Source organism: Planococcus citri, chromosome 4, assembly GCF_950023065.1.
Source record: "Planococcus citri chromosome 4, ihPlaCitr1.1, whole genome shotgun sequence".
NCBI lineage: Eukaryota > Metazoa > Arthropoda > Insecta > Hemiptera > Pseudococcidae > Planococcus > Planococcus citri.
Window position 1 is genome coordinate 34,887,070 of NC_088680.1, and position 16,415 is coordinate 34,903,484.

General features: G+C 33.3%; 2 protein-coding genes across 2 annotated transcripts in view; one reads left to right on the plus strand and one right to left on the minus strand.

The window, feature by feature from the left end:
- Positions 1–1,156: 1,156 nt before the first annotated feature.
- Positions 1,157–3,386, minus strand: LOC135845957 (protein CDV3 homolog). Its single transcript, XM_065364858.1, has 5 exons — positions 3,101–3,386; positions 2,716–2,941; positions 2,526–2,639; positions 2,370–2,454; positions 1,157–2,294 (listed from the first exon to the last, which is right to left on the minus strand). Exons 1-5 carry the CDS (start codon positions 3,290–3,292, stop codon positions 2,273–2,275), a joined length of 639 nt encoding a protein of 212 aa, XP_065220930.1. The 5' UTR covers positions 3,293–3,386; the 3' UTR covers positions 1,157–2,272.
- Positions 3,387–5,794: 2,408 nt separating this feature from the next.
- LOC135843266 (uncharacterized) overlaps positions 5,795–16,415 on the plus strand; it is a 39,476-nt gene continuing 28,855 nt past the window's right edge. The window contains exon 1 of the mRNA XM_065361085.1: positions 5,795–6,052. Within this exon, the coding sequence (XP_065217157.1) occupies positions 5,995–6,052 (58 nt within the window). The 5' untranslated portion in view covers positions 5,795–5,994. The remainder of the gene's footprint in view (positions 6,053–16,415) is intronic.

Sequence of the window (16,415 nt, forward strand, 5' to 3'; positions counted from 1 at the left end):
AATTTTTCTAACTTTCGATTCACCTTAAAGCGGAATTCAGCATCATTTTTTAAACTCGAGCTTTACGTTATGAAAGTTAAATGATGGCCGAATCAACGCTCCATTCGCATTTAGGGGAAACCCACAGCGGAAGTGAAATACAACGGAAGTAAGGGTTTTGTGTAACGGGTATGATGGGCTTTTAACCTGTCATTGAAAATGAAACATTCGCAATAAAATCGCTGCAATTAATAACTCAAATGAGACATCAGTTTTGTAGTTGTGTTTTGTATTCTATAGATCGACTCATACACATTTTGACGGAATCATTTCCTCGCTTTGCAAAATGTTTCCACGATCAAAACTTCAATCTTCTGTTTATTTTTTTCCTCAACACGAACGCTCCTTTTATCTATCATCTCTAAAGGTATAAATTATTGAAATTCTAAAGCAAAATCAGCGATCGTCCTAGAGAGGTTTTTGATATTTGCGGACTTTCAGCCAAAGTAAGGATTTCCATTAAAGATATAATTCACGAAAGAGCTTGGTTAACTTCGATAGTATTCTAAGTGAACGTAAGATATCCTCCACATCAATAATAAAACGAAGAAATTCCTCCTCAAACTACGATATCGATGAGTTTAATATTTCAGGTCATAATTACATGCGAAACTGTAGAGACGTACATCACGTAAAAGAAGTTAAAGAGACCCTAGTCTAAAACATTATACCAAAGTAGATTTCGATGACCTTTCCGTATTGAGGTTATGAAGTGAAGAAAACGTCAAAATTATGATGTACGAGGTACGACGTCGTCTGTACCCTAAAAAAGTTCAACTTTCAGAATTTATTTTATGGAATAACTGCGATAATTCAACTTATGTAAATTACAACCAATTGCCAATTCATGTACATATGTAGTTTAACAGCGTCGTCGTCAAAATCAACTTCGTTAATGGAAATAATGATGATTTTGTAAGCTGAAAAACCACTGAGTATTGATTCGGTTGCGACTTTGTAAACGTTCTTTAACGAATACAACTGAACTAGAATATAATTTACTAATGCGAATAGTTGCGAACGAAATTGTTCTCGAATTTTGAAAACTTTATTCCTATAACTCGACGTCGCAATATGATCGAATATACTATAAGAACACAATTGAAAACATATTCAATTTCACAAATACAAACAATTTTTAATCACAAGAAAATCTTACGCGTTTTCGATATAACAATAAGTAATTAAAAAAACGTACTTCAATCAACCGAAGCGCATACAAAAATATAACGGTAGTTGTAGCGAACAATACATAGGAAATAATGAACAATATCCCAAATATCTACACACAGTGCAAAATTAAGCCGCAGAATACTTTTAAAAAAATCAACATAAAATAGAACTAAAAAAAAACGTATAAAATGAAAGACTAACGTTAGTTAACTTGTACATTAGTCGACACGGATTACTCGAACCGAGCAAATTACACTTCGCACATGTCAACAAAGCGAGACTCTGAAAATAATAGAAGCCGACAGCAGTGGTATGGTTTTAATTTGTCGACATGATTAGAAATGTTTCATAAGCAACAAAAGATATGTTCTAACTTTACACAAAAATGAAAAAAAGAAAAAAGGAATCTTGTACACAACAAAAAGGAGGCTTTGATCTTACACTAAACAAAAAAAAAAGAAGAGAGAAAACCGGGACTATATTCATTAAGAAAAAAAGTTTGAAAAATGATCTCGAATTATTGAAAAAGCTCAAAACATGCTTACTTCATATTTTAAAAAAACAATATTAGGTATACCGCTTAATTAATACTCGAGAGGGAGGAAAAATGGTCAACAAGAATTTACACGTACAAAATCAAAATAAAAAATTGACAACGACATTTGCCTAAATTTAATTAATTCTACCATATAAATTTAAATTGACGATACAAAAAGGTTTACATTTAAAAAAAGGTCCGTAGTATTACTCTAATGAGTACATTTTTGATAGAATTACCAATTTATAGTACAAATAATAATTTACAAATTACTAGATTAAACGATTTTTTTTTTATAACAATACGTTTTTCGTGATTGGAAATAATTTTCAAAACGGAAGAACGAAAAAAATGCATCGATTTTTGACCGTAATCGCTTACATGTAAAGAGCAAATTCAAAACAGACACGAGGATTGAATACATCTACGACAAAAACGAAGGCTATAGAAAATCGACAATATTTCACGACTTGAACTTAGCGTTACAGCGATCTACGATGGTATTTTTCTTGAACTTCAGTTTTACTTCGCGGTCGTTTTAGGTCTAGGAAAACAAAATCACAATACATTAAATGGACGAATATTTAATATTACTACAGAGTAATGAAAAAATAATTACTTTCTGCTTTGATTGGCAGGATTATTTGGTACAGTTGATCCCAAAGTAGGAAAGGCTTCTTTAGCAGGTAAATCTGCTTTCTTACCTAGAAAAATCAACGCCACATTTATCACGTTGGTTACAAAATATAAAATACACGTGTAAATTTATACGTACTGGCAGAACTGGACGGATTTCTATCAAATCCTTCGTTTCTTCTACCCGGCGGAATATAAGCTTGTTTCACCACAGGTGCCGGTGGAGGAGGCGCTGGCTTTTCTTCAACTTTTTCTGTAACATATTCGACATGTTAGTCTACGGGAGATTCAACGATACCAGAATTGAAACTGAATTTGAGTAAAATTACCTTTAACTTCTTCTTTCTTTTGTTCTTGAATAACTTTCCATGGGCCGGAAGGTTGTTTCTTTTTAACAACAGTTTGCCCATTGTCATCGACTTCCGTCTCTTCTTCCGATTCTTGTTCCTTTATGTTAGCTTTCTCTTCATCGTCATCGTTGAGTTGTAAGTTCTGAATCTTCAAACCGGTGTAATCTTTCTTCTCTTCGACAAAGTCTTTCCATTCGTCAGTAGTCTACGTGAGAAAAATGTTATTAGTTTTATTACTCAACAACTACGCCTAATTTTATCACCTGATTAAATCATCAAGGAGGTGAACTAAAAATTGACGGCGCATGTTTTTAGATTACAACAAAGTACGGTAAAATGATTGATATAATGAATAAGTACTCACTTGACTAGAAAATAAGTCGTTAGCGTTTTCTAAGAGAGCCTGATTCACAAATGACGTGGGCTTTTCTTGTTTTACTTTTCCATTTTTATCTTTATCGCTTGCACTCAACGACAGAGGGTTATTGACTGCGAACTTCTTACCCTTGGTTTTTTTACCGTCCTTCTTCTTGAAAAAATCATCCAAATTCGCCATAATATAGTAAAGAAGCTTTTAATACAATAATTATCAATCCGCCAAAAAACACGCACACGCAGATAGAAAATCTCAAAAATTTCAGAAAGTGTTTCGAAAACAAAATTACAAAAGAGTGTACAAAACAAGATGATTGTGAAAGCTGCGTTGCCAAATGTCTGGCGGAGGATTGATGATGCGCTGCTTGTTACCTATCATCTTTTTAATGGAGATTTCTGATTTTTAGAGAAAAAGCGACGATTTGTGGAATATCTGGAGAATTTTTATTGAAAATATGATCGAAAAATCATAAGAAGTACAAAACTTAATTATAAAGATGATAAATTCAACTTGAAAGAGAGGAAAATGAAAAGAATCGACCTATTTTCAGATAATTTTTCATGTAGCGCTTCTATCGAAGCAATGTGGAACTTATATCAAGAAAAGCGGAAATGCCCGAAGGTGAATACCCGGTTATGTTCGGAAAACGAGGTATTTTCAAGTATAGTTTCAGTTTCAAAAGCTCCTGCAAAATTATGATATGCAACTCAACTAACCAATAGATGCTGGGATCAATGATCAATCAAAGCCAAGGACCAAGGATCAGAAGTTTTGATGAAATATTTCTAGATATTTCACCAGTAGAAATGGTGGCCTGGTGGGCAAGCCGCATAGGTACTTGAAACGAAATTTAATTTGCTGCATAGGTAACTGTTCAAAATGATTTAAAAATAAAAAATATTCTAGATAGGTATCGATGATGATTTATTTACAAATAATGAAAAATGTATTAACTCAAAACAATCCATAAGTAAAATTATTTCTACTGAAAAGTAGTTAGTATTACTGAAAACTTGAAAAGTGAAAGTGCTACTTATCAATGATCAAAAATCATCCAAATCTGCGAAACATTAAATAATTTTCATAATAAGAACGTCATAGCAATGACTTGGAAAACATGCATTTTACTTTTCTAATAATATTTTTTATGCAATAAAATTTTTTTCTTATGGTCGCAAAAAATAATAAAATTGAAATAAAAAAAAACTTGACGATTTTTCACCTTGATGCGTACCTATTACATTTAAATTTAAATTGAAAATTTGGATGACTCGCATCACTAAAAAACAAAAAAAAAATCATTTCTTCTGCGCTTCTATTCTGTATAATATTGCACTCACCTCAATGACGATAGAACCTACTTCAGTAACTAACCAATTAAAATTCATTTTATGGCGAACTATAAAATTGATGTTTTTTTCAGCTAGTAAAGATGCACAGCAAATGATAGAAATCGAATTTATCGCTGCAGCAGTTGTCATGGTTTACCTATAAAAATAACAGCATTCGGATAAGTTCACTGTACAACGAACAACTGTCGTATACCTATGTATAAGGTCGTGGCTATTAGCGAGTATCATATCATAATATATTTTTCTATCAGAACGTGCTCGTCTGAGAAACATGTTGGTAATTAAATTTAAACCCTTTTACCATTAAACAGGTATTAAAAATAATAAATATTTTACCACCACGTGCTACTTGAACTTGAAGATGATGACAACGACTTAATATTACTGTTTTTTTCCTCTTGTTAATTCGGTTACGAGGGTTTTTCATTAGGTTAATTCGTAAAGAAATAAGTCAATGATTTTTTTATTTTTTTATTTTTTTTTAAATGTCGATCAATTGAATTATTTTTATCTGTTATTATGATTGAAAGTGTTATCAGTTCATTGCTATTAAAATGGATGGGGTGAAATCATTTTTATAGTATTACATATTTTGTACTTGAAGATCAGTTTCGATGTTTAAATTTATGAATGAATTTCTCGTTTTTTGAGGACATCCAACATCCCTTACTATTTTTGTCTTCCGTTTCGACTTTCAACAACGATGATCCTTCAGTGTTTGAAACACCAATGTAGCATTTGAAAATGAAAGTAGAGCTTACATTGCACCCACAATTCAAATTGATGATGACAGGTGCATTACCAGATCCCGCGGTCGAATTTTACACACCATTTAAGAAGTAATTGATGAAAACACCTACTACCAAGCTGTGCTACCGAGACCGACGTTTGCAACTAATTTCAGGTATTGTCTGCGTTCAATGTACCCTCTTTTACGATATAAAAAAAGATGAGCCGAACCATATTTATAACACGAAATAAAAATGCAACTGTAGCAGGTTTATTGTTCGTAAACCCATCTAAATGACATAACACCTGACATTTTTACCACATGAGGGCTGCGTGTTCAAACTCTAAATTACTCGCGTTATGCTGAAATTTCCACATAAGTATACCTACCTAGGTATTTTGATCATAGGTACGTAGTACGTACCAACCATTACCATCGGATCGTAACCGTAAGTTATTATTTTGTATCAAATTGAAAAAAATTTTGTCATAAGTTGAAAAATACACGTTTGGCAACGTTCGTGCATCTTTTTCAAGCTTCCTGTAGTGCTCTATTTACAATAATGCGCGGTCTTTACTCCCCCATCATCGGGTTTTGTGGGTTCACAGCACGTAGCCGGTTTGTGTAAATCAACCGAATCAGGTGACTCGCTCAGTCGTTATATCGTCGTTAAATATGGTTTCGGATGCACGGTGTTTTTTCTGTAAAATGTTCCGTCATCGTGTTTTTCGTATGGTTTTTTGATCGAGTGTGATTTTTTTTAATGCTGTTATATTTATTAATCGGTTTGTTTATTAATTATGGCTTCGATGGACGTGTTTTTTGTTATCTTCATATGGACGACGGTCATCCCTTACAGTGAGTAACTTTTTATTATCAATTAATCCCAACTGGTTAGGTACTTCTTATCTTTTATGTTTTTTAAAATCAAGTTTACAACATGTTGTGACATGCGCGTGAGTCCTTGGCGGCTGGCCATGTTTTGAGCAATTTTCACGAAAAAAAATCCCTCTGGAAAAATTTAATCAAAGTTCATCGTAATAAAATTACAAGCAAAGGCCAACTTCCCTTTTTAAAATTGACCAAACATAAACGCACCGAGTGAAAATTTATTTCTGAAACGTGAAACGCTTCGTCTTTAAAGTTAGTGACCCAACCGAGATTGGTTATTTTGAAAATAGAATTTTCTTCAACTTTCTAACAAAATTTAGTCAGTTTTCCCTACGGTAATGTAGGTATCTATTCTCCATTGGAAAAAAATTGCCGAATTTTTCTAATTTACCTACCTGCGAAACTTTAGCTCTCCAAGATGAGAAAATTTTCGTTGCGTATAAAATGTAAAAATTATTAGGTACCCGAACTTTGGTATTTTTTTAAAAGTAACATCGAAGTTGTATTTTTTTTCAGTTGAAAAAATATTTCCATGTCTCTATTATAATAATCTCTCAAAGAAATACCATTTTAAGAATTTTTTTGTGCCTTCTGCTTTTGAAAATGACATCTCAGAAGAGGTTTGATTTAACAAGATGACTCTTTGTGCTTAATAACAAAGAAAAAAATGGAAATCTTTTTTACGCCTAGAGCTTTGTCTCAACACTAAGTATAGGGATGTATCATAGTATCTCGTGTATTTTTTCATATCGTTTGCCAGAGTTTCTCTTCAATATTTTATTAAAATGGAATCAACTTTTCCTTTTGTATTTATTTTTTAATAAATTAGTTTCGTTTCAAAGTTTATTTCGTCAACAGTTGGGAATTTTTTCGAATAGGTAGGTACTATCCTCTCTCCCTTCCAGCTAAGGTGCTCAGTTATCTGTCTTTAGTTTTGATGTTTCGAAATTTTTTTTACTTAGGTTCAATCAATTCCATTTGTTTGAATTTTATCCTCATGTTTTTCTCCTTCTCGCATTCATCTGTTACAGAATCCCAATTATTATACGTATAAGCTTTGTTTAGACTTTTAGAGTCAACAAGAGTAAATTTTTTTTTCAATGTACCCTCTATCCTCCCCTCTTGTTTCTTCTTATGTACGAGTAGAAATTTTTTTCATTGCTGCGTCGTAAAATTTCAACCTTTGTTCGACACTCGAGTCACCCTTTTTCTCTTCTCCTGCCTTTCTTTCTCATTTAAAGCTTATTGAAGCTGAAATTTTTATTCGAAATTTTCTCCTTCCTCCTTCTCCTCTCCCTTCTGATGGAAAATTTCCATGTGTTTGAACTGTCACTCGGTATTTTTTTCTTATATTCTTCTACTGCCTTCCTGAAAGCATTTAAAAAAAAATTTACTTCAAAACTTCTCCATTCAATTTTTTTCTCTCATCACTTCATCGCTTCTTGAAAAAATTTTGTTATGGCTGATTGAACTTTTCGTTCTTTAAGTTTTTAGGAGTAGAATTATCAATTAGAAATGCTTCTTTTCCTTCCTTAAGGCATTTTAGACTTCTTGAAATTTAAATTTTCGTACACACCTTTCCTCATCTTCTGTTTCGGCTAATGCGTTTTACTTTTTGGTAAATTTTTAATCGTCAGTAGACAATTATTAGATTGAAATTTTCATTTCCCTCTTTTTCCTTCCTTTTTCTTTGAAATCTTTCGCCTCATTGCTTCTCTTCTTTCCTTTTTAGACAGTAATCGAACAAATTTTCTTTTAAGCACCTACCTGTTTGACATTGAAAGTTGTTCTATAATCAAGCAGACCCCCCCCCCGCTCTCTTTTTCAACCAAGTTTTTCATGAGGGATTAACCCTACTATAGGCGCAAGTTGGTCAAAAGTTCCGCAAAGGGATTTCCGGCGCACCCTGGTCAAAAGTACCGAATACATTATGAATTGATATGAATTGAGTCCGATTTCAAACATTTTCCGGCGCACCCTGGTCGAAAGTACCGACATGCCGATTTTGAACGCTTTCTGGCGCACCCTGGTCAAAAGTACCGAAAAATTGTAAATTAATAAATTCAAGTTGCATTTCACAAATTGAACTTGAATTTGATTTCAGTAAGCATTTAGACACTATCCACTCGGATAGGTCAAAAAAAAAATTGATTTTGGTATTTTAGACCTAGGTAAACCGAGAAAATTGATTTCGGTACTTTTGACCAGGGTGCGCCGGAAAAGATCGATTTCGGAACTTTCGACCAGGGTGCGCTGGAAAATATTTAAAATCATAATTTCGGTACTTTTGACCAGGGTGCGCCAAAAATAGCATGCGACTGCTCGAGGTTTAAAAAGGAAGGTGAAGGCAGAGCAGAGAAAAATCCGTTCTGATGTTAAAGTGAAAAGTGTTCACAAATTTTGTTATTTTCACTAAATTGAAAACAAATTAGGTATTCGTGTTGAAATTTTTTGTTGTTAATTGAAGAAATTGAAATATTACATATTTAAAAAGTCTTCCATTCAAATTATTAATGATAATTGAAATTGAAATGTTAAGAAATTGAGGCAATTTTCATTACGTAGTTTAGTATAATTCATTATTTGCGCTTGAAATTTTGTAAAAATACAAAAATAAAAAAAGTAATTTAAAAAAAAATTGAAAGTATTGAAAAAATGATTGATTTATATAGAAAATTAGTCAAGTATGACTTAAAAAAAATTTTAAATATCAACAAACATTTTCCTATTAAAGATTGAAATTTTTCATTTTTTTTTTTTTTTTTGTTTAAAATCAAGTGTTTTAATTTTATTGGTTTTCTTTGAGGAATTCTTATTTTAATACAAGAAATTTCAATAGTTGACCGAATTCGTCATGATCATATTTGATCTGAGTTTAATGCAATCAATTTTTTTTTTAATTTTAAGAAATGACGAAGGTTGGCTCCAAAAATATGAAATTTGACTGTAGTTTTGAAACAAAGATCTTGGAATCTTCAGTTATTGAATCACAAAAAAAGTGATGAAATAAAAATACTTGAAAATTAATCCTATCATTATTTTCTTTCGTAAAATTTATTTAATCAAAATCAGGTTCTACGTTTCTGAAAAATTTTATTTTATTTTACTGTCCCATCCTCCCAACAAAACGTTACTTAATCATCAAACATTTCAGACCTGAACTCTACATACAATTCCTGACAATATCAAACAGATCGAAAACATTCTGAGATTCATCAAAGAAATCAATCTATCGAACCAAATCTAGACCAACCCCTGGAAACAGGGCGTAAAAATCCTGGTAATTTATACACGCTCAGTATAAAAAAATTGAAAAAAAAAATTCAATTGAAAATTATGAAATCTGAAAACAATGCCCATTAGTGATTTGAAAATTTTCGAAACATTTCGCTTTGTTTCCTATTTTTTCTAACTTCTTGAGTCCCTGCAGAATCTATTAAAAAAAAAATTTTAGATTCATATTAAATGAAATTTTGTCTAGTTAAATAGTTCGATTTTTTTTACATAGTTACTCAACTCACTTATTTTTCAAAAATATGCAGAAGTTTACTTCTTATGGCATCGTTTAGTGAGAAATCCAATTTGAAAAATTGTCCTATACGATCAAAGCAGGTACTTTCATTTTTTGCTGTAAATTCGTAACAATCCCGTATAGAAATTTTTTAGATGTCTGGTCATAAAACGAGGCTTAGCAAACGAGAATTTTTATTAGAAGAAAAAATTTGATTGATACGAGTCGACGTTACAGAAATGGAAAAATTTCTACATTTTTGATGCCATACGAACCGATCTGATAGGAAATTTCTTTTTCATTTTTATTAACGTGGATAAAAAAACCTGAGTAGGTAGACCGACCTAGACCTACGTTTGGTGAAATTCTCATATTTGGAAATATAAGATAATTTCAAAATGTTACCGCTTTGTCGGTAAAATATCTGGTTCGGTTTGTGTACTTCTGTTAGATATACGTGTACTTTTGCTTTGATTTCGTATCCTGCAGTTTTTGTGTAGGTTCGTCGACATTTCGGACATTAAAGTTCGCCTCGGTTTCACAACAGAGTTGAATTTTCTCGAGGCAATTTGTTAATTAAACTTATAATAGTGTAGTTAGTTGCCTTTTTCCAAGTACCTATAGTCAGTGTGCTCGATTACAGCATCCTGGCTCAACGTCAGAGTAAGTTACTTTGAAAAATTTCTTCCTCTTTATTTCCTTTTGATTTTTATAAACCTCTTTTGTACTTTTTTTTTTTCAAAATAAATGCTCGAGTACCTAACCCACGTCAAAGGAATACGGTTTTACGACGCTATACGTACGCCATCGCCATCCCTAGCCACCAGTCTGTTGTATAGGTAATTCAATTAAGAAAAATTTCGCTTTTATCGCCCTCCATAAAGGCGAGAGAATTCTTTACAAAGCGTTTGTTAAAGACGTCGATTCGCGTATATAAAACAATCGTTTCGTATCGGTGTGTGAATTACTATAAGGGTGGGGGGGGGGGTGTTCGGGGGTACACAGAAGATTCGACATTTGATGTTAAAACCGTTAAATCTTTTATCATACACGAGCTGTCGAGCGACTTGGTAACGTTCAAGTGCGAAAGTTTTTTTCATCATTATTTTTCTGCGGAAGTTTCCGCATGTGCTAGACGAACCGTTTCCTATTCTTTTTTATTTTCTCCTATACCTAATCGTGACGATGAAAAATGAAAAATTGAAAACATGTGCTGGTCGATGAGTTTCCTTCATGGGTGGTGTGCCTGTGTGAACCTATACTATACTACATTCTGTATTCTGTATTCTGTAGATTCGATGTGATGTAGGTATGGGTGTGATCGTTTCGTTCAAGAGTTGTATAGAATTTCGATTATTTTATTAACTGGTCTTTGTCTTTGTTTGGTCGACGAAGACGTTATAATATACAGATTGAATTATCGATAGCGCCATCGCCACCACCATCGTATGTACTATGCATTGCCTTCGTGTGCGTGCGAGTAGGTACACCTATACATACGAATGCGATTGTGTCTTATAGTTATTTTATGACGACGACGACGACGACGATGATGATGAAGACTGAAGAGGACGCGGACATTGTCGGTTAAATGATTATTATGAAGATGTAATTAAACAGGGTTGTTAGGGCGTGCCTGAGACGACCGCCGAGTGCTCCATCTAATTATGTACATGATTTACGTCTTATACGAGTATGTTAGAAGGCGGGTAACGATTTATTAAAACGTTTCGATCCGATGTTATGCTCTTTCGCTGTGTGTCTCGCAGTCAGTCTAGGTTCCGTTTATTGCGTAAGTACTTAAGTAGCACTCGTCTATGTTGTTGTACGATGCAAACAAAAGAGGAGGAAGTGAGGGTGATATTGAAAGGGTTAGATTGACTGTATAGGTAACATAAGCGCAGCGAGAGCACGTGGAAAAGGAATTTTGTGGGTGTAATTTGAAGATGGAGACGGAGAGGAAAGGGAGGGGTGTTTGTGAATTAGAATTTGTTGCCATTATGCTGGATCAAACTGCAGATTACTGGAACTTGAGAGCTTCACGAACAACGAATAAAAATTATTTCGAAAATTTTGGGTGATTTTTCTCAATTATTCCTGATATTATTTCAATAAAAAGTTGGTAGAATAATGATTTGAGTCAAAAAATTTCGTCATAAATTACTAAACAGGTGCTGAGATTATAATTGGAGCATCATCTGAGTTATTGCTTGTTAATTTACCAGCTTTTGGCGGGCCAGGGCCATCGAGAGCCGATGTGGACCCAAGGCAAATATCATGTTGGTCCCTATTTCCAAAGCAGAAGCTATAGGTATATGAGGATTTTGATTGGAGGGGAGGAGGGGTGGTCGACCGAAAATTTGTCGACTGCTGTGGAAAAAAATTTCAATTTTGCCAATTGATTGTACCTAACAAGGGAACCTCTTGAGGTGTCACACTCCGATTTGAACGGGACCGCGATTTTTGGAAAGAAGATAGTCTAAAACCCCCAAAACCAAATTTTCAGCTGCCCAAGTTCATTTTTCGATTTTTGGCGAATTTTTGAAAATGCAAAATTGACTGTTTTTGGCGATTTATGCTTTTTTTAAAAAAGTACGTACTTGATCAATAAAAATTGTCAAAATAAGTCCCAAAACTAATATTAATCACCTAAATCCAAATTTCACCATTTCCAGCCATTCTGGAGCCTTCAGCGCGATTTTTCAATTTCTCCAGAATTTTGATTTTGCTCCAGAAGGCGTGAATATGAAGTTGGGCAGCTAAAAATCGAGTTGTGTATTACACTCGACCTGTTCAACTAGTTTATCCACATTTGAGCCGATTTCGAGAGTGACACCTCAAAAGTGGCTTTTTGACCATCTTTTTTCAAAATTAAAAAATCAAAAAAATCAAAAGTTTCCCGTTTGTGTGAAAATTTTTGAAATTCACGCGAATCGCTGTATTTTGTCCAAAACTAACCCCCAAATCCAAATTTCACCATTTCCAGCCATTCTGGAGCCTCCAGCGCGATTTTTCAATTTCTCTAGAATTTTGAATTTGCTCCAGAAGGCGTGAATATGAAGTTGGGCAGTTAAAAATCGAGTTGTATATTACACTCGACCTGTTTAACGAGTTTATCCACATTTGAGCCGATTTTGAGAGTGACACCTCAGAGGTGGCTTTTTGACCAGCTTTTTTCATTTGTTGATAAAAGTGGCATTGGTTTGCTTAAGTAAGTGAAGTACATAAGTACTTGATAATTTTTACAAGTTTTCAAAGGATTCTAGGAATTTGATTTGAGCCCTGCAAGCTCCTGGTAGGTACATCAAAAAATTATTCGAAAATCAAAATCATGTTTTCTACATTCTTTTGATGAGAACGAGTTTGTTTGAGTGATTTATTAAACTGATCTTGTCCTTCCGATTCTTCTCAATTCTGAAAAGAAAAAATCGAAAATGATACGTAACACGACTAACATGAGATGACTTTTCTTTGCATTCAAAAAAATAACAAATTCAAAGGAGGAGTCCCGATTAGGCCATTTTTTGAGCCCAAACACTTATCGACTCAATCATTCTTAAAATGTAGTAATAAATCTCCCAAATACGAATGCGTGGTTAGTTGACCCAAAATGACCATTTTTTGGGCTCCGGGGGTTCCCAAAGTTGTGAATAAAAAAAAGAATTTCAGGAACTAGGAACCACTGAATATATTTTCAAAAAAAAATTTAGCATAAAATATCTGTTTGAACCCGAGAAACGTTATGCGAGGTGATTTTTCTATTTTCCACCCTTGGGGGCAGGAATTGAGGGGGGTTGATTTTTGGAAAATTTTGGAACCACCATTTTGAACCTCACCCTTTGAACCCCGCTAAAAAGATACGAAAAACCTTCGTCCTAATACCAAATTTTGAGCTCAATAAAATTTTTCGCTAGTACTCAAAATATAATTTTACAATTTTTCGTAATTTCGATATTTTTACATTTTGAAGTATAAAATGTTCAATTATCTTGATGAAAAAGTCTAATTAAGCTTACTCTATATTCGTAATTTTGAACGGTTTTTTTTTTAGAGCCCTCACTTTAGGCACCCATAAAAAAAATTTTATGCATATTTTTTCAAATAAATTGAATAATTTACATTTGAAACACACTAGCAAGTGATCGATAATTTTTCATTTGATTTTTCCTGTAACTTTCATAATTGAGCTACTTTGGGTCAAACCCTGAGATTTTATACTCTTTGAAAAAACGTCAAAATCACGTTTTCGCAATTTCAACGAAGTAAAAAAAATGGGCCATCCAACTCAGCATACCAAAAACCACAAGAAACAATTTTCAAGTATAATAACTTGTATCAAAATTGAGAATCTCTAAGATCCCTTATTTCAGTATGTTACTCCTTAGTGTTTTCAAAGTAAAAATAATACCTAACATTAACATTACAAATTACTCCAAAAGATCAGAAAATTACATTATTCGTCGATTGCGAAACAAATACAAAAATATCGGGGGAATTTTGCCTTCATTTCGAGTTGAAATTTACTCAGCAAAATTTTTAGTTACCTACAGGGAAGTGTCTCAAGAGCGAAAATATCGATCTTCAAGGAGGAGGGATTTTTAGAAAAAGTCGTGATTTTTCATTTGAGTGGTTAAAAATTTGTGAGTCACTTAATTAATTTTGAATGAATTCGTGTTTTGAAATAAATATTTTCTTCTCAAATATTTCGCAACTAACGCGAAAAAATACGCCATTTTCGAAAATGTCCTGTCTTTGAGGACCCACATTTCCCATCCAGAGGCAACTTTGGAGCTTTTCATGAAAAAATTCAGTTCAGATTGATTCCAAGATGCATCCAGTTGGATTGGGGGGAGTTAGTTGGTAATTTGTTTTGGAACAATCTGCTTAGCTCCTTATTTTTGAATTCAAATGTGAAATGATTGATTGTGGCATGTTAAGTGGCGAAAATGGGTCTTGTATATTTGTTATTCCCAATAAGTATTTAAAAAAAAGGGGGGATTTGCATATAGTCAAATAGGTAAAATGAATGATAATCATCTGATCAATTGGATTGGACTCACTCATCTTGACTATTAGATCTAATTTTTGCTTCAAGTTAAAATTCATATGAACCGAAATTAAAGAATTCCAAGAAATTAATTCGAACCTTTTTAAACTCAAATTTGAGTTCAAATTCCACTTTTCAGACTCAAATTGAATCCGTTATTCCCTTACATTAGAACTGGAACATATTTTTGATTCAAAGTTCGTTAAAATTGATCTAAAAGATCTCAAAAATATCGAATTTCGAATTAGATACCTACTTAACTATTCTCAACAATTAAAAATAAATTTTCAATGTAGAATTCACTTTTGGCGTTTTTGACTTTGTTTACCTAGTAGGAGGTACGGTTTCTTTTACGAATTAAACTGTGAAATTACGTTGTGGGTGCCTAGTAAATTATAGAAATTAGAAATGTCTCTGAATTCTAAATATACCTACTTAGGTGGTTTTTTGAACGGTTTTATTTAAAAAATTGTTCATTTTAATTCATACCGAGACCTACTTCGAAAAACAGCCAAAAACCGCAAAGACCATAAAATTATACTCGTACACACGTAGGCCTAAAATTTCCAAAATTTTGCTAACTTAGATATCGAATTAATCGAATTATTCTATATACATATCTTTCCAAAGCACAAAGATAAAACCCTCGAAAGCAGCATTACTGTATGTATCATACAACTCCCTGGAGCTTAGAAAAAAAAAATGCTGGAAAATTTTCAATTTTCTAACCGCCACCGAAACATAAGCCCAGTTCTACGAAAAACCGAGAAAAAAATACAGAAAAAAGGCTGAAAAGAAAAAGTTCAAAGTCTCCGTAGGTATCCCGCTAATCTTTTTAACTGTAATAGAAATGTCATTCGAACAATGTTTGATTCACGACGAGCATTCCAAAGCGTAAAATTTTTTTCGTGAAATTTTATTCGTATTTCTCCATTCCAGGTGTCCTTAGAACCTTTTTTTCTTTCTTTTTTACTCCGTTGCCGAAAGGTCAATACGTGACGTTTAAAAAAGGTTCCAACGACAGACCGCACGCAGCTCGGATGAATTAGAATGCATAAGACAACTTGGTCGTTATATCAAGGCTAAGGTCGAATACTTATTTTTTGGGCGGATTATCGTAGAAAGTGATAGAACACCTATGTTATTATTTATAGGAGGCTTTAAAACGTCTTATAAAGTAATCAGAGGAGGTTGAAATAAGCCAAAAGGTGCCTATATAGTTTTCTTCTCCAATTTTAGTTGAAAAAATATCAGATTTCAAAGATATCTTCAGGCATTTTTGATTTGAAGTATGAGCAGCATTTTTAATTTTAAAACATTCGCTAAAAATTGAGAAAAATTTACGTTCCTGGATGAATAGGATTCTGGCAGGAGAGGGGAAGTGGCTCAGGTTTTTTCCCCAAAAATACTAGGTAATTTCGTAAGTTTTTTTAAAAGGCCGGATGCTCTTCACAATTTAAAAAAAGGGAATAACCCAATGTTGAAAGAGGTGATTTGAGTGAAGCACTTTGGGTGCAGAGTTCAACATCCTCGACATCATCGAATAATCACATTGGAGGATGTCATTTGAGCGAAGCTCTGAAAGTGTGAATAAAAATGTCGATGGATGATACAGTTAGCTAGGACCATTGCTAGGACGAAGCCCTTGGGGCTAGAGGAATTGGAAATCTTCTGACAAAGTTTCCGATGCTGAAATTCGGCTTTGTGCTGCAGCGTGTCTGTTACGACTTTACAGAAGGGTTTCATCCGCGTATTCGAAATTCCTAAATGAA

Bases quoted from the DNA above. Each gene is read 5' to 3' on its own strand.
- LOC135845957 (XM_065364858.1), bottom strand. From the start codon at position 3,292: ATGGCGAATTTGGATGATTTTTTCAAGAAGAAGGACGGTAAAAAAACC. The intron at 2,640-2,715 runs GTAATTTTACTC...AATATGTTACAG, and splicing joins AAAGAAAGAAGAAGTTAAAG to AAAAAGTTGAAGAAAAGCCA. The intron at 2,295-2,369 runs GTAATTATTTTT...TTGTTTTCCTAG, and splicing joins CCTGCCAATCAAAGCAGAAA to ACCTAAAACGACCGCGAAGT.